The sequence below is a fragment of the Acinonyx jubatus genome, chromosome F2 (assembly GCF_027475565.1).
Source record: "Acinonyx jubatus isolate Ajub_Pintada_27869175 chromosome F2, VMU_Ajub_asm_v1.0, whole genome shotgun sequence".
Taxonomy (NCBI): domain Eukaryota; kingdom Metazoa; phylum Chordata; class Mammalia; order Carnivora; family Felidae; genus Acinonyx; species Acinonyx jubatus.
Window position 1 is genome coordinate 54,373,321 of NC_069394.1, and position 24,298 is coordinate 54,397,618.

Below are 24,298 nucleotides of genomic sequence, written 5' to 3' on the forward strand. Positions count from 1 at the left end.
GTGAAGGATTTTGCAACAGCCCAGTGATGGGGAGTGATGGGGGTCAGATGAAATTGATGGTTTAATAAGAATGTAAGGACAAGAGACTCTGTGTGTCTGGTGTGTGTGTGTGTGTGTGTGTTATGTCATATAATCCCCCCCTTTCCTGTCCTTTAAGAGACCTCAGTGTAGACTTTTACATCTTAATGTTTCTGGAATCAGTTTTTATTTCTATGGAATGTGACATCTTATGTAGATGAACCTTACTGGGCAGGCAAGAAGGGTCAATTTTTTTTGATATTTTATATGTATTTGAAGTAGGATGAGATATGAAATAGGACAGTGAAACATAAAATGAGAAATAAATGCAAGAGAAGTGTACTTTTAATTCTGGCATATTCCCCAGAATGGATTTGCTTTGGAGATATACTATACTGGCAGCTGCATCATAAATATATCAGCTCTCCTTCTGTCACAAAGAATTACTGAGTAGCGATCATTTCTTAAATTCCAAGTAATTTCTAGTAGATTTGTTACTACATGTGGAAATTTACAAAGTCCAAGAATTTAGATGTTTACTTTAAACGGTTATTTTTATTTAATATTTCCATCATCTGTTCAGGGAGTCTTGGATGGAGATTAATTTTTTTTATTAAAAGTGCTTGATATTCAATTGATTAGTTAATCCTCATAACGACCGTGTGATTTAAGTGGTATTATTTTCCCCATTCATAACTGAGAAAACTGTGGTATAGAAATGATAATTTGCACAAGGAGTATCTGATAATGACGAGTGGGGCAGGGTTCAAAACTATGTCCATCTAATATGCAACCCACTTCTAATCTGCCAGAATGCACTCTTACATATAACAGCAACATTCTTGACCTAAGCTTTTTTGGGGGCGGGGGGGGGGGGTGAAGGGGGAATTTATATTACTGTTTTAAACTTTCATAGCATTTTGCACTCTTTTAAGTTCCATGACAAGTTGCTTTTTCTTATTACACAGAGCTTTTCCTTTTTGTTTTTAACTTTTAGAGGCAGGTTTAAACCAAGCTTTCAGCACACCTGAACATCTGGGCTTGGGTTGCTTTGTCTAAGGTGGGCCTGCTTGTATAGTTGCTCAAGAGGGAAGACTTAGACTCAGAGGGTAGAGAAGGTCAAAGTGGTGCTGGCAAGGGGCAATCATGGAACCAGCAGAAAAATCTATACTAAGTGTTACCTTTTCCTTGTCAACCCTCTCACATTTTCTATTTCTCTTTGCAGGGGCACCCCTGCTTTGCCCAGCAGCCCTCTTAGCTTGAGGGTACCATCTTGGGTCACTACTTACCACCGTTCCCTTGGGTTGGGGACTGTAATAAATTAAACTTTGGGTGACTTAGTTGCTGCTTCTCAGCCAATGCTCACTTAAGAATTGTAAAGAAGAATCTTGGATGAAACCTAAGCACAAGCCCCTCAAAATATCCGATACTGCTGTCCAAGCAAATCACTCAACATTTTATTACAATTTATTATTTAGAAAGTATTTTTCAAAAAACAAAAGGCTCAGTTTCTTCACTCCTCGTTTCCTTGTTACTCATTCTAAATGTGCATTGGTATCTTGACGAGCAAAATATCCACTCATTCTATTTAATGACAAAAAAATGCAATGGGTTATATTTACAGAGTACTTGACAGGTACCAATCACTTTCATGTTTGCTTCCTTGGTTCTGAAAAGGACCCTCTGAAACAGACAAGGCAGTATGTTGCCACTTTACAGATGCTGCAGTAGAGGCAGAGAGAGAAAAAGTGACCTGACCAAAGTTGGTTAGCTGAGAGAGTAAAGACTAGAGCTCAGGGCGTCAGGATCCTGCTTCTGGCCTCTTCCTGCAATGCAGCACCAGCAGCATGTGGAGACGGGTGGAGCTGTTGGGGCTTAAGTCCTCTATTCTTTTGGGTCCACTTTGCTGAGCTGGTCAGAGGAGGGAACTCACACCAGAGGGCCATGCTTCTTCCCCCACTGCTTCAGATACCTCACTGGTCACTGACGTTAGGTTTAATCCAAGTGTGGTTCTGGACCAGAAGCATCAGCACCACCCAGAAGCTTGTTAGAAATGCAAATTAAGGAGACCCACCTCAGACCCACAGAATCAGAACTTCTGGGGGTGAGATCTGAAGTTCCCAAGTGCTGCTGATGCTCAGTAAAATTTGAGAAGCATTTTAACTAAGAGATTTCCTGGCTGGTCTGGTTGATAGAGGAGATTAGTTAAATATTTTAATTTTGTCCTTTGGGTAGATCACAATACTTCCTAACTGATGTTCTTTGTGTATAATTATGTACTGTCTTGTAATAATTGTAGGGTAGTATAACAAAATTATTAAAGTGGTGGAGACTTCCAGGGGCAGCTGGGTGGCTCAGTAGGTTGAACGTTGGGACTCTTGATTTCAGCTCAGGTCTTGAGCTCATGGCTCAAGAGTTCGAGCCCCACATTGGGCTGTGAGCTGACAGTGGAGCCTGCTTGGGATTCTTTCTCTCTCTCTCTCTGTTGCCTCCCCTGCTTATACTCGCGCGCACGCTCTCTCTCTCTCTCTCTCTCAAAGTAAATAAATAAACTTAAAAGTGGTGGAGGCTTCCAGTGATGGTTTAAGTTACTACTATTGGTATTCAACTTTTTTGTAAGTACAGAATCTTGTCTTCTTCAAAAGACTAAATTCCCCAAGCATGAGAATCATGTTCATTTCTATTCTCACAATACTTGGCATAGGCTTCAGAGGAGAATTGGTGCTTGAATCTATTTTACTTTAGTAAATCTTGCCATTAACTATTAACGACATTGGACTAAAGACAGATATGTTTAGTGTGTGACTTCCCTCACATATGCATCTTTGATTACAGGACATATTTGATTATAGGACTTACAGGACTAAGTGCTAAACTTTATTAGTTTTATTTTTTATCAAAAAATCATTATAATAATATATTATATATAATATGTAATATATATCACACATATTAAATTATATGATATATATTACACATATTATATGTTACATATTACACCATTATAATCATATATATACACATTTTACATATATATAATAATATATATATACATTTATATTTTATATATAAAATGTATATGTATATGGCCTGAAGCTTACACATATGAACTAGACCCAGTAAATTCTTTTGAGCTTAAATTTATTCATTTTAAACAGAGCAACATGTATACTATTCCCATTTCATAGGGACTATATGAAGATTAAGAAGGATACAGCAAGTAAATATTTTCTAAGAACTACAAGGTCCAACATAGATCATGCCATCTAACTTTTCTTTTGAACACTTTACATTTTCAATCTTCTGTGTCTGTCTGCTCTTTTGTTGTTGTTGTTGTTTTAATATAAAAGGAAAAAGTGAGTCTGAAGTAGAATGAGGATTTTCAAGTGACAGGAGTCTTGGATCATGTAATCTGTGCATCAAAAGACTAGAATTGACTCATAATTTTTCATGTGTTTGAATGAGGATAATGAGAAGGATGCTAACTGGCACTTCTCAGATAAAGCTGCCAAGATTTAAATAACACAGTACATATTGGTATTGGGAATAAAAAAGAACTTTGCAGTCATAAAGACAACATGTCTGGAAGCAGAGTTCCCAAGGAGGCTTCAGAAACTCTAGTGTCAGCTCAATTGCCTGACTAGCTTAGCGCCCCTCCCTGTGAGAGTCTGGAAGTGACTCTAGCAAGTAGAGTCACTAGCAAGTAACGTTTTGATAAAATTTTCGGGTCCCAGTGTTGCAACAGTCAATATCTTGTTAAGTTGAGCTTTGTCATGTGCATTAGGCTTCTATCTACGAGGAAGCCTGAACTAGAAGATTATCATTAGGTTTACTGTGAGTGGTTTTGCTGAATGGAAATCAAACTGTGGCTGCAGTTTATAGGAAAAAAAAAATTCCCTAAAGAGGGAGTAGAGTGCTAATAAAAATGTAAAGTTTAAAATGCTCTCTTGTGTGAGTATTTGTGGAACTAGGTTTAGATAAATTTCATCCATGTCTTTTTATCCTGATATAAAGACTTACCACTGAAAAACTGAAAGACTAACAGATTCATATTCTGATGATCTATTGTTTTTTTTTTTTATTCTGATGATCTATTGTTTGTAATTACATAATTACTTGTGCTGTGGATGATGTACAAACTCTGACATCGAAAGTACAATTATTCTAAAAGAATAACTGTTAAATAAGCACTTTTACAGGCATTGCTTTATGATTTTGGTTAAAAAAAATCAGTCCCAGACAATATTATTTTAAGGTACTACACTAAAATTATCTACTTCTGGTCAACCTTTTTGAATTTTGTAATTTTTCCAAATATTAAATATTTTAATCTGGAGGCCAACAAAATTGCGAGTGTGAAAAATCTTTAAAAAAATTTTTTTTAAAAAATGTTTATTTTTGAGACAGAGAGAGACAGAGCATGAGTGGGGGAAGGGTAGAGCGATTGGGAGACACAGAATCCAAAGCAGGCTCCAGGCTCTGAGCTGTCAGTGCACAGCCTGACACGGGGCTAGAGCCCATGAGCTGTGATGTGAGATCATGACCTGAGCCGAAGTCAGATAGATGCCCAACTGACTGAGCTACCCAGGGGCCCAGCAAGTGAGAAAAATCTTAAAATTTTTGTTATGGTTTTATAGTCTAAGGTATGGCTGCTTCTCTTAAGTACAACTCCTAGAGAAGCTATATTTCCAGATGACTAGCAAAATGATTGCTGAAATGCATTAATTAACCTTTATATTCACATAAAAGTGTTTTGTGAGAACAAACGTACACAAAATGTTATCTTTAATCATGGTTAATAAAAATGGGTTATATAAACACAGGTTTTACTACTGCAAATGTCTCCTTGACAAATGACAGGACCTGATTCCTTTATTAAAAGATAATTAGCAATGTTTCACAAGGGATTCAGAGCCTTCTTCCTGCTTGCTTGCTTTTGACGTAATAAGATGAAGAGTCTTGAAGAACATCTAATGATTATACTAACTGTGGATGCCCGGGTTGTATATCTCCTTTAGTTCTAGATTTACTTCATAAGACAAAATATTGAAGTTAAATATCTGGTGTTTATGGAAGGAGGTAAGGGCCCATTTTAAAATGCGATAGCCATAATGATATTGATTACATTAAGTCAAGATTTTTTTGTTTGTTTGTTTGTTTCCCCCCCAGACGGGGTCATCCTGTTGTGTCCCCACCCAAAGTCCCTGCTGATTTCTTAGCTGAGCCTTCAGACAGCCATGTGTTCCATACATTATACCCCCTCAGAGCTTTTTTTCCCTCAAAGCCTAAATCATGGCAATTATTCTTAATGAATCCCGGGTCAGGTCTTAAAAGTAATCATCAGGTTGAATGTATTTCCTCTTCAAAGTGTGTCTGTGCTAGCAAAGGATAAGAGCATCTCAGGGTTGTTAGACAAAATGGAGGTTTCACAGGTTTGACCTCCATGGTGGGAACACTTCTGCCACGGAGCATATAAGAGTGGCTAGTACTGGTTAAAAGGACAGATTCTGGAACCAGATGGCCCCGGGCTCAAATTCTGTATCTAACTGTGTGACCTTGGGTGAAAATCACTTTATCTGTCTGTGCCTCAGTTTCCTCATCTGTAAAAGTACCTACTTTTTAGGATTATTGGATGATTAACATCACTAATATGTGCAAAGTGCTTAGTTCCTAGCCTGTTATATATGCTACATAAGGGTCAAATCAATAAATAAAAGTCATTTCTCATAGACACTCTATAAGGTTTAGGTCTACGCCAGAAAAATGAATCTTGAAAGAAAACAATGGCAGAGAAAAACCTGTTAATGAACAACAGCAACAACAACAACAACAACAACAAAGGAAGGGATAACCTTGAGGCTTAATCCAACTTTGTGTTGACTAACAGTATATCCTACCAACTTTGTGGCCAGTTCTATTTGGGACTATGTTTTTAGTGCCCTATTTGGGAAATGTTGTATTTCTAATTGGAGATATTTTATGTAGTATAATTTTTCAGGTTGCATTTCCAGAAATGTGGTAATGTTTGCATGGTCAGCCACCCACTGCATGGGAGGACTGACATATGGTATTTTTGATAGTATTCTTCAAAGACCATTTTTTTTCCTCTGGGTTGACTTTCTTGAATAGTATCAAATAATGGAAGCCCTTTATTGGCTTAAGTAAGGAGAAAACACATGTGTAATCTGTTTCCAATGATGCACCCACACTCACTAAATTATTAATAATTTTCTTATGTGCTATCCAGAAAAAAATTCAATTGGGTAAGTAATAAGTATGGGATATGTTGAAAAGCAATTTTAGTACTGTTCCATCTTCTGTTTTAATTTCTACAATATGTGAGTATTTGTAGCAAATTAGCTATATGGCAAACGGGTTACAGACTTTTAGATTATCCCATAACTAAAAGGTTGTGTGTTGAACTTCTTGTTCTGCACATTGTTTTGCTAATACTAGTAAGCTAGCAATATTGATTTGTCATCTTCCCAACTGTGCCACAAGCCATATTCATTTTGTGTTAGATACACACACAGAGCCAAATTCTCATTTTCCACCTTTCTCTTGAAGGTCTTCTGCTGAGTGCTACAATATGAATATATTTTTAAAAATCCAATTAAGAGAAGGTGATGACAGAGAACACATAACTCCCAGAGGTATACAATCCCTAAAAGAATGAGTATGGAAACGAAATATTTTGTAAGGATTGCCATGCATTTGAAAATATTAAGACCTAATATCAAAGCTTATTGTGGGAGGAACATGTATATCACAGTTCTCTACTTCTAAATCTGGTATGTTTGGTGGTTAGAATCAGCATCATCTGGTAGTTTGTTAGGAATGCAGAATGTCTGGCCTCAATGAGACCTTCTGGATCAGAATTTGCATTTTAATGCAAATCACAGGTAATTCATATGCAGATTAAAATTAGCAGAACACAGTAATATGAAACTATTAAATATTTTACAGATGGATTATAGTTTCATGAAACATAAGAGGAAAAAAAATCCCTGCCAATGCAAATATGAAAAAAAATCCACTTTTGATGATCCTAAAAATTAGTTTCTGCTTGTTTTTGGTACCTCTCCTCAGATATCACTTTGTGTCTACGTTTTAACTGCTAGCCTGCAGGCTCCCTGAAGGTGGACATTGACATTCAGGTGTGTCCACAACATCTGAAGCATATTTTAACCAAATGAATAAGTAAATAATGTTTTTGTTTAATTTATTCCTTTATTCAAACATTAAAACATTCTCTTCCTAAATAATTTTGCTATTACCCCTATTTTCTACCATTCATCCACTACAAACTCCCAAAAGTAACATAAGTGATGTAACAGCAAGGTAATGAAACTAGAAAGTAAAATCGTAACAGAATAACTAACCAGGGTCTACACCTACTTCCAAGTAGGTCTCCTTGAAACGGTGAACAAACTCTTTTCATCCACTAGGGTAAAGTATGCCATTAATTTATTGAACAAGCAACTGAATGTTCCAGATTAAAAAAAAAAAAGATTTTGTTAAATAGCATTTGAAACTGGGTTAAAGAAAATCAGGGGTGCCTGGGTGGCTCAGTTGGTAAGGCATCTGACTTCTGCTCAGGTCATGATCTCACCATTTGTGAGTTCAAGCCCTGTGTCGGGCTCCGTGCTGACAGCTCAGAGCCAGGAGTCTCCTTAGGTATTGTGTCTCCCTCTCTCTCTGCCCCTCCCCTGCTTGTCCGCTGTCTCTGTCTCTCTCAAAAATAAACACAAAAAAAAAAAAAAAAAAAAAAAAAAAAAATCAATCATCTATTTCTTAAGAGAACTTGATTGCCCTCTAGTGGGGTGAAAGGTAATGTGGACTCCAAGGTTTTCCAATTGAGAGAAGTAGGAAAGAGAACTAGCCTCAGTTCTCTGATTTGGTCTTTTCTTCTTGTCTGACAGATGTCTTGCATTTGCATATAAGGTCACAGACCCTGAGACAACAGAATAGTGTGTATTGTCCCAAGAACCAATAGGAAATTGATGTGAGCTGGAATTAGGTATCAGCAGCTTGGGAGCAGCCACACCCAAAGCAAGTAGCTTTGGGCCAGCTTCATCCAGGCTTGTGAGCAAGGAGCTATTGCAGGGGAATAGGGCATATAAGTCAGTTCTGTTCAGTTGGAGTAAAAAACAGTGGTGATCGCTAAATCAGGAATTTTCCTAAAGATGGTCTGGATTCATTAATGAGAAAAATGCTCAGTTAAATATGTAATCGATTCATCTCCCAGTTCATTTTTAACTATACAGATTTAACCTAAAATTCTGGATGATAGCAACTGCTAGATATTCACAGAATTAAATAACTATTTCGATCCTAAAGTGTAGGGAGGAAAACTATCTTATTGTGTGAATCAGCTTTCTGGCACTTGGAAATGGCTGAAGGGCACTCTTGAATCTGGGTAAAATGTAACCTCTTGCAGCCTTTTCATCACAGAGAACGGGTTATTTGATAGAAGACATACTGGGCCACACGATTGAATGCTTATTCCAGAATCTATCCATTAATAATTAAAAAATCCCCAAAGTGAGCAAACGTGTTTTTAGTGCAACAAATAAAATCCTGCTAAAAATGTTAATGATTAAGAGCAGAGGCAATTGTTCTAACAATAAAAATACTCCCCTCCCCCTTAGGATGGAATAATTTACTACAAATTACTTCACAAAACCATTGCGAATTGTGACTGAACAAAATTCCAGATTTTAATGTTAAAAACCATTCAATCTTAATTATTCATTATTTCAAAATGTACTTTCAGAGAATTTTAACATGTGTAGACAAATATCACCAGGTATTTTAATTTGTACCCTCATACTAGCCATGTGTATTAGGAATACACTGGGTCACATAATGCTTATTGCAGGCTCAGCTTACTCAGCAGGTATTAATCACATATATCATTAATTGATAAGCTACTGCTGTTTCTTTTTTAGTTTTGTCTTGAAAGCCTGACCAAATCCTCATTTTTCCACTTCTGGTTATTTATATATCCATTTAGAAGGCGCCCATTTCATTGGAGAAGATAATGGGGAATTCTATATGCACCTAGTACAATCATGCTGAATAATTGTTTAATGAATCAGGAAAAAGCACCCGCCCTGGTGATTAATTGATTAGGCTTTGCAACTGAAACGATGTCAAATCCGTGATTTTAATATTGCGGAGGTTGTACTTCTTTTCATGTTTTGCAAATACAGCTTATTCATGGCAGAAAGGACCCTTGCATTGTCATATTATGGGTGGGATTTTTATTAATGGGATAGTGGCTACCATTTCAAGATCCAGGTTTCTGTGAAGAATTGAGACTGTATCAAGAATCAGCAATTGGAAGATCAGTTTCAAAAAAAAAGAAAAAGAAAAAAAACAGTTAAAATTTTTTGCATAACCTGTATTTATATATTGATAGATATAACCTTATGGAATATACAGTGAAAATCATAACCTCTTAATTGTATATGTATAATTTTACCCATTGCAGTAACAATTATGTGCGGAGAATTTTCCAGCAATCTTTGGCACACAAATCCTACTCTTAGTAAGCACCTGCACGTAATATCCAACCCACATGAACATACATGATCCGGACAGGGATTGAAAATACATTCGCTTTATAATGTAAAATGAACAACAGGACAAAAAACTCTTTTTTTAAGGGGTTGGGGAGAAGGCAGGGAGGAGTAGAAGGAAGAAAAGTGAGTGCAACAAAGGTTAATAATCCTTAATCAAATTCAATCACTTGAACCTTTTGAACACATAAGGCCGTTGAGTCATGAAATAATAATAATATTATAATGATAATGATTTAAAGTAATATTGATAATGATGAGTTTGTAGCCGCCCGCCTGCAGCAGAAACCTCTTGGTGGGGGTGCAGAGCGCAGAGCGAGATCGCCCCCGTCCCTCATTCTGAGAACCTTTCTGGACTTGCGGGTGAACCGCGAACTGTGCGAAGCGGAGGTAGCTCAGGACACTGCGCAGAAACCGGTCTCCCGGGCTGCACCCGCGGGGGCGAGCGCCCAGCTCGGGGGAGGGGAGTGCAGGGCGCGGCGCTGGGCTCTGCAGGGCTGGCAGCGCTCCACGCGCCGGCTCGCCCAGTGCGCCCCCATCCGGCCAGCGGCTGACTGGTCTAGGTCGCAGCTGGGAGGGGTGGGGCCGAGCCGCGCCCCGCTGGATTAGTGAGGGTCCTCCTAGACTCTCCAAAGGGTCTTCGTCCCGGGAAATAATAGAGAACCGCGCGTGGGCCGAGGGTTTCAGCTAGGGGAAAGTGCCTGAGCTCCGAGGCTGGGGGAGAGCGAGAAGAGAAAAACCCTTCCCGCACCCCTGGGCAGGGGTCACCTCTGCGGTCTTGCGGCCGGCTGGGGTGGGGCCGCGCCTTTGTGTGGCCGGGCGGGGCTCGAGCCAGCTTTTCTGCAGAGCCACCCTCCGGGCTGGGAGGGGCTCGGTGCCAGGACCCAGAGCCCCTCCGGGCTGGGAGGGGCTCGGTGCCAGGACCCAGAGCAAAGCCGGGTGTCTGCGCATCTCGAGGGGTGTCTGGGCTGTTCTGGACTGCGGGGCTGCAAAAAGGGGCTCTAGGACTGCAGACCGTTCAACAGCCTTTCCCCAGCTCCGTTTCCTTGCCAAGCCTCGGAGCCCGAGGTCTTCCCAGCACCACGGAAAGGGTGGGGCAGGGCGGAGCTGTGCAGAGAGAGCCCTGTCCATCGCTTTTTCCCTTCTCCGCAACCAGCACCGGGTCCCGGGGGAGGGGTGCTTCCAGCAGCCACCAGACCTCGGGTCCCTCCCTGCCTGTCCACCCCCGGGGCCACCGAGCGCCAGAACCGTGGGACACTAGAGGCGCACGACCGGTGGGGGATCTCTGTGTCTGGACTGTTTCTCTGATACAGGTTGAGCCTATGAAAATTGCCATTTTTCGGCCCTGTTTGACCTACAAGACGGGTATTTCGCGTGGCTCAATTTAAGAAGTTGGCCTCTCTTGGATCTGTATTATGATTATATCTACACACACCTAGGTTCCCGAAGCTTTTACCCAAAATGATCAATGAGTTCAAAGAAGCCTTCATCGGCGTCAATGTCTAGCCACCCTATGTGGTTTTGAAAAGAAAAATGTTAACCCACTTTTTCCCTCCTCTCTCTGTAAAACGGAACAATGAGGCCAGGGTCGGGAAGGCTGGGGCAATGGTCGGGTCTGTTTCGGAAATCGAGGCTGGGAGTCAGGAGCGCGAAGCGCGGGGCGTGGCCCTGCTGTCCCTCCTGGGCTGGGCTCCTGGGCGTCGCGCTGCGTTCCCCACCCGGCCCTCTTTCGGCTGATGCTGCTGCACCCCGCAGCGGGGAGGAGTGAGGGCGCCGGCGCGGCTTCGCACAGGGTGGGGCCGTCCGCATTGTGCGCCCAGCGCTGCAGGTGCCTCCCCCTGGGACCGCTCGTCCTCACACAAAGAAACCCCACCCCAGTGCCTTCGAAACCGCTGTCCCTCCACCCCTCCCCACCGCGCGCTTCCCCGCCCCTGCAGCTGCCCACCCGCGCCCTCCAAGCCCTCCCCGACTTCCTCTCTCCTTCCCCTCCCTTTCCCTAAAACAAAGGAGCGTAGCACCCCCATCCCCGCCCTAACCTCCCCGCACCGCGCCCTAGGACTAGCGGTTTCTCCGACGAGACAATACCATAAAATTTGCCCCGTTCTCCACCCGTTTCCCCCCCCCCCCCCAGTCTCCACCCATCTTTCAAACAGCCTAGAAGGGACCGATTTGACTTCGCATTCTGTTTTTTCTTTCCCTCACCTTGCCCTCCTCTTCCCCATTTTCTTTTTTTAACTAGAGCAGAAATAAAGGATGTTACAAAGCACTTTCCAAAATGTCCCTTAACCCCATTTAAGGCAAACAGTAAAGGTAGCTCCCCCCACCCCCCACGATTGAGCCCTAATTTTAAACATGGAAACAGAATAAATTCTCTACCCATGGGAGGGCAACTTACCTGCTTCTACCTTTCAAAAGAAAATTTTAGTTTTAGATTTCCATAGACACCCTCTTTGCCCTTCCCAAACCCCCAGAACTGCCTTCGTCCTTCCCGGTTCCTGTTTTACCCTTAACGTCTTTTTCTCTATAAAATATCTCTGAATGCCTTCAAAACTCTAAGAGAGAAGGTGAGAGGTGGGCTCCAGGTCGAGCCGAGGGAGAACGAGGCGCGATGCCTTACCCATTGCTGTTTTAGCCATTGTAGGGATGTGCAGATGCTGAGCGGTGGAGAAGGCGAAGGGTCCAGCTACAGCAGCGGAGAGAGCGAGAGAGAAGACTGAATAAGGCACTGAGTCTGCAGAGTGGGACCGTGCGAGAGAAAGAGCAAGAGGCAGGAGCCCATGAATAATTATCACTCAGAAGCTCAAGCAGATTGGCTCCCAAGGTCCCCTGACATGACTCCCGCAGAGTCAGAATCTCCAAGCATTAAATATTGATCGACCAATGGTGCTGGAGTACAAAGTACCAGAATGCAGTTTGAAATGGAAATCAGTCCTTCCCTAGCAGCTCCCCCCCGTTTTGGGGGCCTGATAGTACAGTCCAAGTAGAGTGGAGCCTTAGCCCAGAAGCCTCCTAGGAGCTAAGAACTGGGCTGTGCCTACCTGGGAGCCAAGAGGATTGACTTTGTTCACACTTGTTTTATCTCACAAATAGACATTAAAAAGGTGAAGGGATTTAAAGCTTTGAAAAGTCTTCACAGCATGCCGACTAGTGAAAACATCTGTTTAAACGTTGTGGTTTTACTTGTTCATGTTTTCTCTTTCACCTTTGACCTTGTTTTGGTAGTTTCTAGTCCCCCAGAGTGACCCCATGTCTGGCTATGGTAGCAACTTGAAGCAGAACTGCATTATTGACTTTTGTCTCTCAGCACAGTGGGACTCAGATGTCTCGGACTCTTGAAGGTCTCTGGGCAGAGTGAGGCCTGGTGTTTTCTACTCTTGGCACAGAAGGAAGGGGCTGTCTGGGTTACTTAGGAATAGGGACAAATAGTTATGGTCCACCTGGGTACCTCAAGGAGGAAGGGGAGAGTCATCTTCCAGTGTCTGTGACCTCTCCATCTGGTTACATGGCAGAACCAGGTTGACTGATTGGCTTGGGTATTGGAGGACCATAGATGGGTAATGCCATTCTACTTTGGAGATGTAGAATTGCATCTCTGGATTGAAACCCCAGTGACTCTTTCAGGTTTCAAAGAAGAAACCTTCATGCTGAAAGCTTAGTGGCAATGAAAGGTGTGATCTGGGGGAAGATTTTTCAGAGATCTGCAGACCCAATTGATACAGGTCACAGAAAGATGTGTTAAAAGTTTCAGGCTGAGCGATGTGGTATGTGAGGATCTGTGAGATCAGGTGCAAAAAGCGACCTTTGATTAGAGAGAAGGCATTCACTAATTCATTCTTATTGACTTAATGAGTGTCATTCATTAATTCATTCTTTCTCAGAAGACTCACATAAATATTCATTGAGCGTTTATCATATGCCAAGCTTTGAGGACACAACAGTGAAAAAGATTTTAGACCTTGTTCTCATAGAGATTTTAATTTAACACTTCTGTGATTTCTCTGAGCCTTCCTCTAGTCTAGATCCATTCAGGAAACTGTGGTTTTTGACATTTGAAAAAAGGGAAAGAATCGCCAATTCCATTGCAGTTGATAGCTAAAAGAATAGCACATTGTTGAAATCATGAATACATACAGAATCCTGGCAAATTTTTAATTTTATAGAAATGATTGGGATTATTCTAATGAATGAAATAATTTCTTAGCAGCTTTCTATTAAGTCATATATCAAAAAAAATTCTAGGCTCATGAATAATATGCAGTTTTAAACATAAAACTATTTGAAAATAACAGGCACTCTCCTTGGTGCTGAAATAAATTTCTTCACCTCCTATTAACTTGTAAGACATTTAAACCCCATGGACATCTGCTGAGTGATAGAAAGCTATTGGAACTAGAGCAATTCTGACCTGCTGAATCATAGGAAAAATAAAAGATAAAGTGGAGATCAATAAAATTACTTCTTGAACAGGAAGATTAGAAATTATTTTTCCTGTCATTGTACAGGTCTGTGACTATGACACAGCAAGAGAGCACTATGGAAGTTGGCAGGGTCTGGAAATATATAGCCATTTTCTCCCTTTCTAGGGTCATTTCCCACTTTAAATGTGAGAGCTAATTCCTTCTCAGTGGAGTAGTTACCAGTAATGAGATGAGAGATCTTCAGCCGGTCTGTGTGACTCAAATCTTTATGGTACTCCTCTTCTCCCCACCACACCTTTTCCCCTCAGGTTATGTATCATGTTTACATATTCTCTAGCTTCCTTGGAGAACAGGATCCCTAAGTCATGACATTAATGTCTGTAACAACTACCACTGGCAGTTGAGTGAGATCTTTTTCTGCACCTTGATCAAACAAAAAACAAAACAGAACAAAACTCGCACACATTCTATTGTCTAATCTCTCATCCTTTGGGGAACATGACTTCCTGATGGATAGAAATGTGAGAAGGAGGTCAGTATACATAGGGGCAAGTGTCAGATGTGTGACTCTTTTCTATTTCTGACTCTTTGGGTGCTAGCCACCTAACCTCAGCTTTGTGTGATTTTTAAGTAATGTCAAGCAGGGAAGAGGGTAGGTTAGTATGATTTACAATAGTATACAGAGATAGTAGGCTATCATCAACTGGCTAAAAAAAAAACCCTAAATAAATTAAAAAAGCTGACTTATTAATCAATTATTGTTCTTTCTTTTCTTCTAACGTAACAATTTGAATCATGGATATTGGCCTGGGAGGGTAGGGGCAAATAGGAATAGAGAATTATTTTATATTCAATAGTTTATTCATTATTCATTCACTTGTTCAGCCAATTTATTCACCCAACAAATATTTATTTAGTGAAATTTCAGGCTTTTATATTATGAAACCACCAACCTTCTCCTTAATGTTTAAATTTTTTAATGCACAATAAAAGAAAGTGTAACCTTCACCTCTTTAAGAAAATTATATTTATTTTGGAGGATAAATATCCTGGATATCAGTTAGACTGCTTTTGGTTGCAAAGTATAGAAAACACAATCAAGTTGCTCTGATTAAAAAAAAAAAAAAAAAGAGGATTTTTGACTCATCTAACTACAGAGATAGAATAGGCCCCAGAAGCCTGGAGATAAAAATCAGCTTTCCCTGAAACAAATGATTTTGATGAGGATGGGTGGATACCCAAATTAAGGAATAAGTACTAAGTTTCTACAATGTGATATAAGGCCTATATTCCAGGATTTGGGGTAGACTGTAGGGTTATCATGTATAAACTGCCTAAATCACTATGGATACTTAATAAATTATAACTACTATGTTTACCATTTCCAATACATTTAAACTTTTTAAGGGTATGGACTGAATAGTGTATATCTTTATATCCATTATAGTGCTTGGCTTCATGATTCACACAGTTGAAAGTCCATAAATACTTGTGAATTAACAGTGACAATAATAAAATACGGTTGAAAATAATTCAAAATGATTGAACCTGGTGAAGCCATAGTGATGCTTTCAACCACATTTCTTTGCATAGCTCCTGTCAGGAGCAGTTACTAAGCTGTTTACTATTGTTTATTTATATTCTTCCCCATTCCCTAAAGGACAGAGGTGGATAAAACCTTTGTCAATTTTTTAAAATCTTTAACAGTAGTAAAAGGAAGCTGTGGAAATGAAAGATGTGCTAACAGAGATTTTAATTACTGTGGGTTACAGTGTATTGTGTTTTATCTCTGTGAGGAAGCCTGAGGTGTTGATTTCTTTCCAAAGTGGAGAGGAACAGTTGCTTTGGAGGTTTAGCTGATGTAATCTAATGTAGTCATATGACTTTCTGCTATTAATAATCAAGTGTCTGGGAAGGAATTCTAAAGTAATTATTAGAAGCTAGTGAGATACAAAAAATATTGTTAGAGTTGAGTTAATTGTTTTGATCTGACATTAGTTGATTACAAAGGAAGTTTGGGGGGGCAGCAGAGGAAGCCATAAAATTTCTTTTTAGGTAGTTGGGAATGCAGTTATAACTGAAGATATCTAGTAATGCATCTAAAACAGTAAGATGAAAAAATAGTTAATTGACTAACATTTTGACTATTTTGCTATATTTAAACTTTTATAGATTAATAAAGAATAAAAAGAATCAGGTGCCCTTCAATAGCACTATCTAATATGGTTTAATTAAAAGGAAGTCATCCTGAGAAAGGGGAGTATTCCTTATTAATAATGAAATCTATATAGTTCAGGAATTTTCCAATGTTTTAGAGTTGTTTTCTGAAATGATGAATGAACATATCTTATTATTTCCTCTTAGATCAGTTATTTCAATATGAAGGATGTTTAGTTAATTATTATCTCCTTTTTTTTTTGTACCTAAGGTTTTCTTTATGTACAAATGGGACTTGTACATATTAATAATTAGTATAATTTACCTGGAAACAAAATGACCTATTGAGATGAATAAGTCCTATTGATAGTTTTATAATTGAACTTTTTTGGGAACGAACTTGCCCTAATCATAAAAGGGACAATATAAATTTAATAAGTTGAATCTTTACATTAAATTGGTAGTGTTTGAAAACTGTTTGCTCTCTTGGCAGCAACTACTATGACTCTTTCCTTCTCTCTGTGAGTTGATTTACAACTTGAGTTCAAGGAGAACATTAGTTGGACACCACCGAAGCTGGGAAGTTGATTCCCCTTGGGATTCCACTCAGCATTTTAGCTTACAACACTCAAGTGGGAACACAATGGAGATAATACCGAAATGCCTGGAGGAGAAATCTAGGAGAAGTATGACTCACTGTATTTATCCCATAGGCCCCATTTTATTTTATTTTTTAAACAGAAGCCCCACAATGAGCACAGTACTATACATACAATTAACATTAGTTGCCCAAGAACTTTGTTTATTTTAAATCACAGCCAGGAGGAGGGGGAGGAGGATGAGGAGGAGGAGGAGGAAGAGGAGGAGAAGGAGGAGGAAGGGGACGATGAAGAGGAGGAATTAGGGAAGAAAAAAGCAAAAACATTTTATCATACTGCCTTCCAGGGATATTTTTCCATTAATCATTTATTAACTCGTTCTCTGACCCTCTGAACTTACCCTACCCCTGTTCTGCTTTATTATCAAATGAAATTGAATTAATAGATCTAAGTAATATTTTCAAAAAGCTATTTCATCAAAAATTCAATTTGACAGTAACATTAGCTTTGAGCTCAAATGTGTATTTAACTATTAGTTAAAACTTAGGGGAAACATTTTCTTTGAAGCAAACTGGCATTTGTCAGGGAAGATAACTGTAGTTATTTATGAGTTTTCTGAAAACTCTTTCTGAAAACTCTGAAAATGATGTGTTTTATTTCTGGGTATGACTATTGCTGAACTGTTGCCTGGACTTCGCTGAACACCCCTCCTTAGTGAAACGATGACTGTACTATTTCTTGCTTATCATAATACTGTCCTCCTTTTGGTCAAAGTGGGCTAACTGAGTTGTAGTGACTTCAGTTGTTTTGACAGTGGTAGCATCAGCTAGTTGTCACTCTGGCATAGTGACAATGGAATAGCTTTTAAGCAATATGATTCAGTAGAAAAGGGAAGATGTATGAGGACAGTCATAATATTAAAAGAAATATTTGCAATCCCACTTCGTCTCTAATTTTTAGTTGGCCTAGAACCAACCAGGAGTATAAGTCTCATGGATAAATTTGGCCAACCCTAAAATCTATGTACCATTCCAACCCCTTCCTTCTCCCCCAAATTAACGATTCCACTTTTCTTCAAGTGTTTCCCTGGGCATTAGTTATTGTATTGATTCAGGATTTGGTTGGCCTGTAAATAGTCAGGGACAATTTTATTAGCTGGAACTAGTCTAGCCAACAATTTTTTTGTGGGTTGAGTGCTTAAGCTCTTTTATTTGTCATTCAGTTATAGTCGGTTATAAATTGTGGATCACACATTTCAGTCTGAGGACGACATTTTCATGGTACCTGGTGTCTTGGATCTTTTTTGATAAGCTACCTTGCCAGGTTTCTCACCACAAATATGAGATGCAGAGAGATTTGTCTTGAATCCTTAGAAAAGCAGTATGATTTTCTCAAAGTATAGGTCATATGTTGATGTCATTAGCATGGAAGGCCCATCTAATTATATAGGAAAAATAGTCCCTTGGGTGTGTACTGAGAGGGCACAAAGATAATCAGTCGGTACCAGTTTCTGCCTAGTTGTAATTAGTCTAATTGTGAAGAACAAACATTTTTGGTAGCTTTAAACAAATCACGTGATGGTTCTGAACCGATTTGTGACAAAACAGTTGACTTATAATTTGCATCGTTAGTGACATGTCCCTTCCCATTTTTGACGTCATATGGGTGATTGTGAGGCCCTGGGTATATATGTAACAGCAGTAATTATGGGAGGCCTAGAGTTTGATTGAGACGTATGCATTAGATGTGTTTGGGTTAATACTTTTTAGGAGGATCTGGACCAGATATAAAATTCCACAATTGGCAATGTTGGCAGCCGTGGCAATGGTCTGTGGCAGTTGTCTTTTTTATTTCTGTAAATTTCCTGCTTCTGAATTAGATCTCCAATGGGAATGGATATTTAGGTTGTAAAAATCCTTGGTACATTTGCATTGGAAAGTATAAATCCATGGATTATGTGTTCTGGAATTTAAGAACAGCATTAGTGGTTAGAAACACTTGAATGACCCTGTTTTCAATACAGTTCTAAAACTGATTTTCATCGGTGTCTTTCCCCATATAACCAATCTACTGGTTGTGTATTACATAGGGGTGTGTGCACAGGTATCTCTTTAGGAAGTACAGTTTGCACCTGTTGGGTATGATTGTATATGATACTAGGTTTTGAAAATACCTGTCAAGATCAAGATGTAATAAGGATAACTTAGTAAAAACGTGAGAATTTATGGGGATTTTGTGATGTACATTATATCATAATTAAGGTTAGGGAAGAACTTTAAGATAAGGAGGATCAAATTCTTCTGTAAATATTAATTGTTCTAATTTTAAATACTCTTAGTTCATAACTTTTAAACACAGTGCTTTGATTATATACCCTCAATTTAAAGACAACAAAACTACAAACTCCCCCACCCCCACAACCCAAAACAACTCTGAATCCAAAAAACCAAAACCTGCTCCTTGAACATTTCAAAATTGTTCTTGTTTGTATAGTACTGGGTGTGGAAATTCTGGAACCATTTTGTATATACAGTAGGATTGAGAACTGAGTCAATATAATCTTATTATTGGGAGTCAGGTTTGTCTCTGTGGCGGAAGAGAGATACAAATACAGAATTTGGAAAGGTAGAAAAGAATATTGTGGTATTAGGGGCACCTGGGTGGTGGCTGACTCTTAATTTCAGCTCAGATCATGATCTCACAGTTCTTGAGTTTGAGCCCTGAATTGGGCTCAGTACTGACAATGCAGAGCCTGCTTGATATTCTGTCTCCCTCTTCTCTCTCTGCCCCTTCCCTGCTTGCTCTCACTATCTCTCTCAAAATAAATAAAAATAAATTAAAAAAATAAAGAATATTGTGGTATTAGATTGGAATTAGATGTCTAAAAAGTCATAGTATAAAAATATATATGCATTTCCTAATTCATGATTTAAAATACACCATATCTATAATAAAAGTCTATGCTTCTTAGTTTTATCTGCTGATTGAGCTAAGAAGCAATTACACACTGGTATAATGAGCAGTTAACACCCAGAGTTTGGTTTTGAAATACCATTCCCCACTAAAAACAGCTAGGGCAGGATGATCTTGTCAAAGTATATACCACATTTTCATGTAGTCAGCATGAGAAAACATAAGTGTAGGAAAAAGATTCCTTGAGAGCATATGTTGAGGAGACATAAACTTATTGATATTATTGTACAGAACAAACACTCTAGGTAGATTTAAACAAACCACATAAGGGGTGCCTGGGTGGCTCAGTTGGTTAAGCGTCCAACTTTGGCTCAGGTCATAATCTCACATCATGGGTTCGAGACCCATTGGATTCTGTGCTGACAGCTCAGAGCCTGGAACCTGCTTCAGATTCCGTGTCTCCTTTTCTCTCTGACCCTCTCCTGCTCATACTCTGTCTGTCTCTCTCTAAAAAATAAATAAACATTAAACAAACCATGTGATAGTTTCTCAATAGATTAGAGACTTGCCTGATTCCAGGGCTGGGACACAGAAAATTCAAGATAAGTCTGAAGGACCTTATTTAATGAAAAAAAAAAAAAAAAAAGGAAGCTCTAAAAACTAATGGGTATTGTAAAAAGGACATAGGAGCCAGCTTGAAGGGATCTCAATGGCAAATCTGGGACAATCTAACTATCAATACAAATATAGCAGCAAAGGGGCTTCTGGGTGGCTCAGTTGGTTAAGCAACTCTTTTTTTTTTTAAATTTTTTTAACGTTTATTCATTTTTGAGACAGAGAGAGACAGAGCATGAACGGGGGAGGGTCAGAGAGAGAGGGAGACACAGAATCTGAAACGGGATCCAGGCTCTGAGCTATCAGCACGGAGCCCGACGCGGGGCTCGAACTCACAGACTGTGAGATCATGACCTGAGCCGAGGTCGGATGCTCAACCGACTGAGCCACCCAGGCGCCCCAAGCAACTCTTGATTTCAACTCTCACAATCGTGAGACTGAGCCTTGCATTGGGCTCTGCACTGCCATGGAACCTACTTAAGATTCTCTCTCTCCCTCTCCCTCTGTCCCATCCCCATTTGTGTGTGCTCTCTCTCTTTCAAAAAAAAAAAACACATTAAATCAAATAATAATTAATTATGTATTTATGATAAATAAATACATGGGAGAAAAGGAAAAGCTCTTCTTTATCATGGAATATTATATAATAAATGTAGGAGGAAAGATAGAGTTGGAAAAAAATCATCATTCTGCAAGTACCATAATGATCACTGACTTAGGCAATAATCATTAAATGCTGAAATGACTAGGTGAAAGTTTGATGAGGAAGAGATAATTAAACTGTCTTAGAGTATTTCCTCACAGATTACTTATTAATTACAAAGGAAATATTGATGATGGAACCTTGAAATCTTGTGGAAGCCAACTGAGCCAAGCAATTGAAGTTAACATCACTAGCAATAGTGATAAATGACCATCATGTGTCTCTAGATGTGGTACACTACAAACAGCATTAGTTACTTGGTTCTCCTGCCAAACATCTAAAAATTAATTATGGAGAGTCCATAAAACAACTTGCTTGTATGCTTAAAAAATATCAATCTCATAAAGGTAAAGACACATGAGAAACTGTGACAGATAAAGTAAAGAGACGTGACAATCAGTGATTGCAACTGGTGATTCCGGAATGGATTCTAGATCAAGAATGATGTATAGGAGATGAGTAGTATATTATATTATGACACCAAACCAATATTGATTTTTCTGAATTTGATCACTGGAATGAGGTTTTGTAAGAAAATATGCCTATTCCTAAAAGAGAAACATAAGAGTATTTAAAAATATAGGGTCAACAATTAAAAACATAAAAATAAAGGTCATAATATCTGTAATCAACTTTTAAATGGTTTAGCATTAGTAATAATAATCATTTTATTATTTTTATGAATATATATAATATATATAAAGACAGAGAAAGGAGAGAGATATAAAGCAAATGTGGGAATGTTAACGATTAGTGAATACAGATGAAGGGCACATAGGGGTTAACTGTTCTTGGGACTTTCCTGTAACTATGGATTTTTTAAGAATAAAAATGTAAAAAACTTAAAAATATTATTAATTCTTTTTACCTCCTCAGAGCTTTTATGCTAATAGGCCAATGAGTGTCTGTTTTTGTTTTTGTTTTTGTTTTTTACAATGGATCTTTTATTAAGTAGGGAAACAAAGGAATTCCGCTTCAATTTGAGCAAATTCCACAGAAACTGCGCCCATCTATGTGTGCTTCTATCAAGTGAAACTGCCACTGACTCCCTAACCACAGGGGATACTTGGAAAACTGTTTCCCGGAGCTGATTCTCATTACCTCGCACACGGTCAACTCCTGGTTGGTCTTTTTTTTTAAATATAAATAAAAAAAATTTAACATTTATTTATACTTGAGAGACAGACACAGAACACAAATGGGGAGGGGCAGAGACAGAGGGAGACACAGAATCTGAAGCAGGCTCCAGGCTCTGAGCTGTCAACACACAGCCAAACACAGGGCTTGAACTCATGAACCGTGAGATCATGACCTGAGCCAAAGTCAGACACTCAACCGAATGAGCCACCCAAGTGCCTCAGCTCCTGGTTGGTCTTAAGAAGCAAGGGCAGAGGGCAAGGTGGTTCTCACAGATCTATGTTACAAGTAAACTCAGGTTGGCTCCTTCAGGAGTCTCTTATGAGACTTTATTTTAAGAGGTCTGATCAGAAAATAGGGCAGAGGGCTGTGTGAGCAGTGCTGTGTGGTAAGTGGAATGTCCCAGTCTGTGGCATTGTGGCGGGTAACCAGTCTGATTGGGCACTGTATGAAGATGATGCCATAATGCCACCATGGCTTGTCCAATTAGTGTGATTAAACTGCCTAGGTTTGGCTAAGAGTTCATAAGTGTGAGCCCCAAAGTAACCCCACTGGGCCTGGATAAGGTTGGCAGGTGGCATCTCGTGTCTGTACCCATCATAGAAGGAAAGGGCAGTGGTGAAGCAGGGCACGGGAATACCTGCCTGGACACCAGTGCTGACTGCCTGCTGCCAGAAGTCCTGGTAGTTTTTAACAGCTGAGTTAAAAAAGTCATCTAGTAGTAGATTCTGAAGTTATGGGTTTTGATCAAATGCATCTTTTATCTTTCCTAGGAACACACTCCTAATGGTGCAGACCCCCTCCATGTCAGGGTGACACCAACATAGTTGAGGGTGCAGCCAAATTCCATGGCTGCTTGTCTTCGCAGCATGAAGCCTTGTGCACATAAGATGATCGTGGAAGCATAGAGGGCCTTCTGAATGTCCTCCAGAAATGATTTCTTACCACCTTCAAACTGGATCTTTGGGGACCCTTCAGCTTTTTGCTAACTTAAATCCTCTCATCCTTCAGAGATGATAAACATCAAGAAAAATTGCTTCTGCAAGGAGGGTGACAGGACCATGGTACTCCAAGGCTGAGATGGTGGTCCACTTTCCTGTGCCCTTCTGCCTCTCATTGTCCTTGATCGTCAGCAGCAGGTGTTTGCTATTGCTGTCTTGGAACTTAAGAATATTGGCTGTGATTTCAATCCTAGCTCTGTCTTATTCCATTCCTCAAATGCCTTTGCCATCTCATTGTGCTCCATGCCTGGAACATCTTTCATCAAGCGGTAAGCCTTATGGATGAGTTTGCATTTCCCCGTTCTCTGTTCCAGTGTGCACCATCTGCACAAAGTGTCCTGCTCCTTCATCTCCCACCCAGTCACAAAATGATGTGTGGCCAGCCTTTTTTGTCCCTCTTGGCCATCCTGGGCCCCTTCCTCTCCACCATTAACTCTACTCTCCACAAACAAGATACTCTTGGCCTTGAGGTCTCAACACTGTGGTATCCCTGTATCCAGAAGTTCCTCCATCAATGATGATGTCACCAGCGTCTAACAATGGTACTAATTTTTCAATGAAATCATCAACAGCTTAACCAGCCATCACAAACAGTCTGATCGGCCTGCACTTCTTCAGCCTGGAGTGAGCATCAACCACTTTGGTTGCCTTTGCCCCATTGGTCAAGAAATCATCAACTTTGGAGACTTTTCCATTAAAAGTACACACCACAAAGCCATGGTTATTCATGTTCAAAACTAAGTTCTGCTCATGACAGCTGTTCCAATCAGTGCACTACCAGCTGGGACCATGGTGATGGTATCAATGGAGCTGAGAGGAAGTGGCAGGAGGTCAAAGCTGAGTCTCGTTGCCGCCAATGAGTTTTGTTTTGAAGGAAGAGTATTGGGAGTGCCTTCTTGGCTCAGTTGGTTAAGGACCCAACTCTTGATTTTGGCCCAGGTCATGATCCCTCGGTTGTGAGATCGAGCCCCACATCAGACTTCACGCTAAGCGTGGAGCCTGCTTGGGATTCTCTCTCCCTCTCCCTGTGCCCTGCCCCACTTACGTGCATGTGCGCTCTCTCTCAAAATAAATAAAGAAACATTTTAAAAAAGTAAAAGAAGAATCTTGTATAACTTCTTAAGCATTTCACCTGTTAAGGGGGGGGTAAGTT

General features: G+C 39.8%; 1 protein-coding gene and 1 pseudogene across 1 annotated transcript in view; both read right to left on the reverse strand.

Moving 5' to 3' along the window:
• Positions 1–12,439, reverse strand: part of STMN2 (stathmin 2) — a 46,769-nt gene extending 34,330 nt beyond the window's left edge. Inside the window, exon 1 of the mRNA XM_027064337.2 lies at positions 12,220–12,439. Coding sequence (XP_026920138.1) covers positions 12,220–12,238 — 19 coding nt within the window. The 5' untranslated portion in view covers positions 12,239–12,439. The remainder of the gene's footprint in view (positions 1–12,219) is intronic.
• Positions 12,440–21,740: 9,301 nt separating this feature from the next.
• Positions 21,741–23,936, reverse strand: LOC106984932 (6-phosphogluconate dehydrogenase, decarboxylating-like; annotated as a pseudogene).
• Between the last annotated feature and the right edge of the window lie 362 nt (positions 23,937–24,298).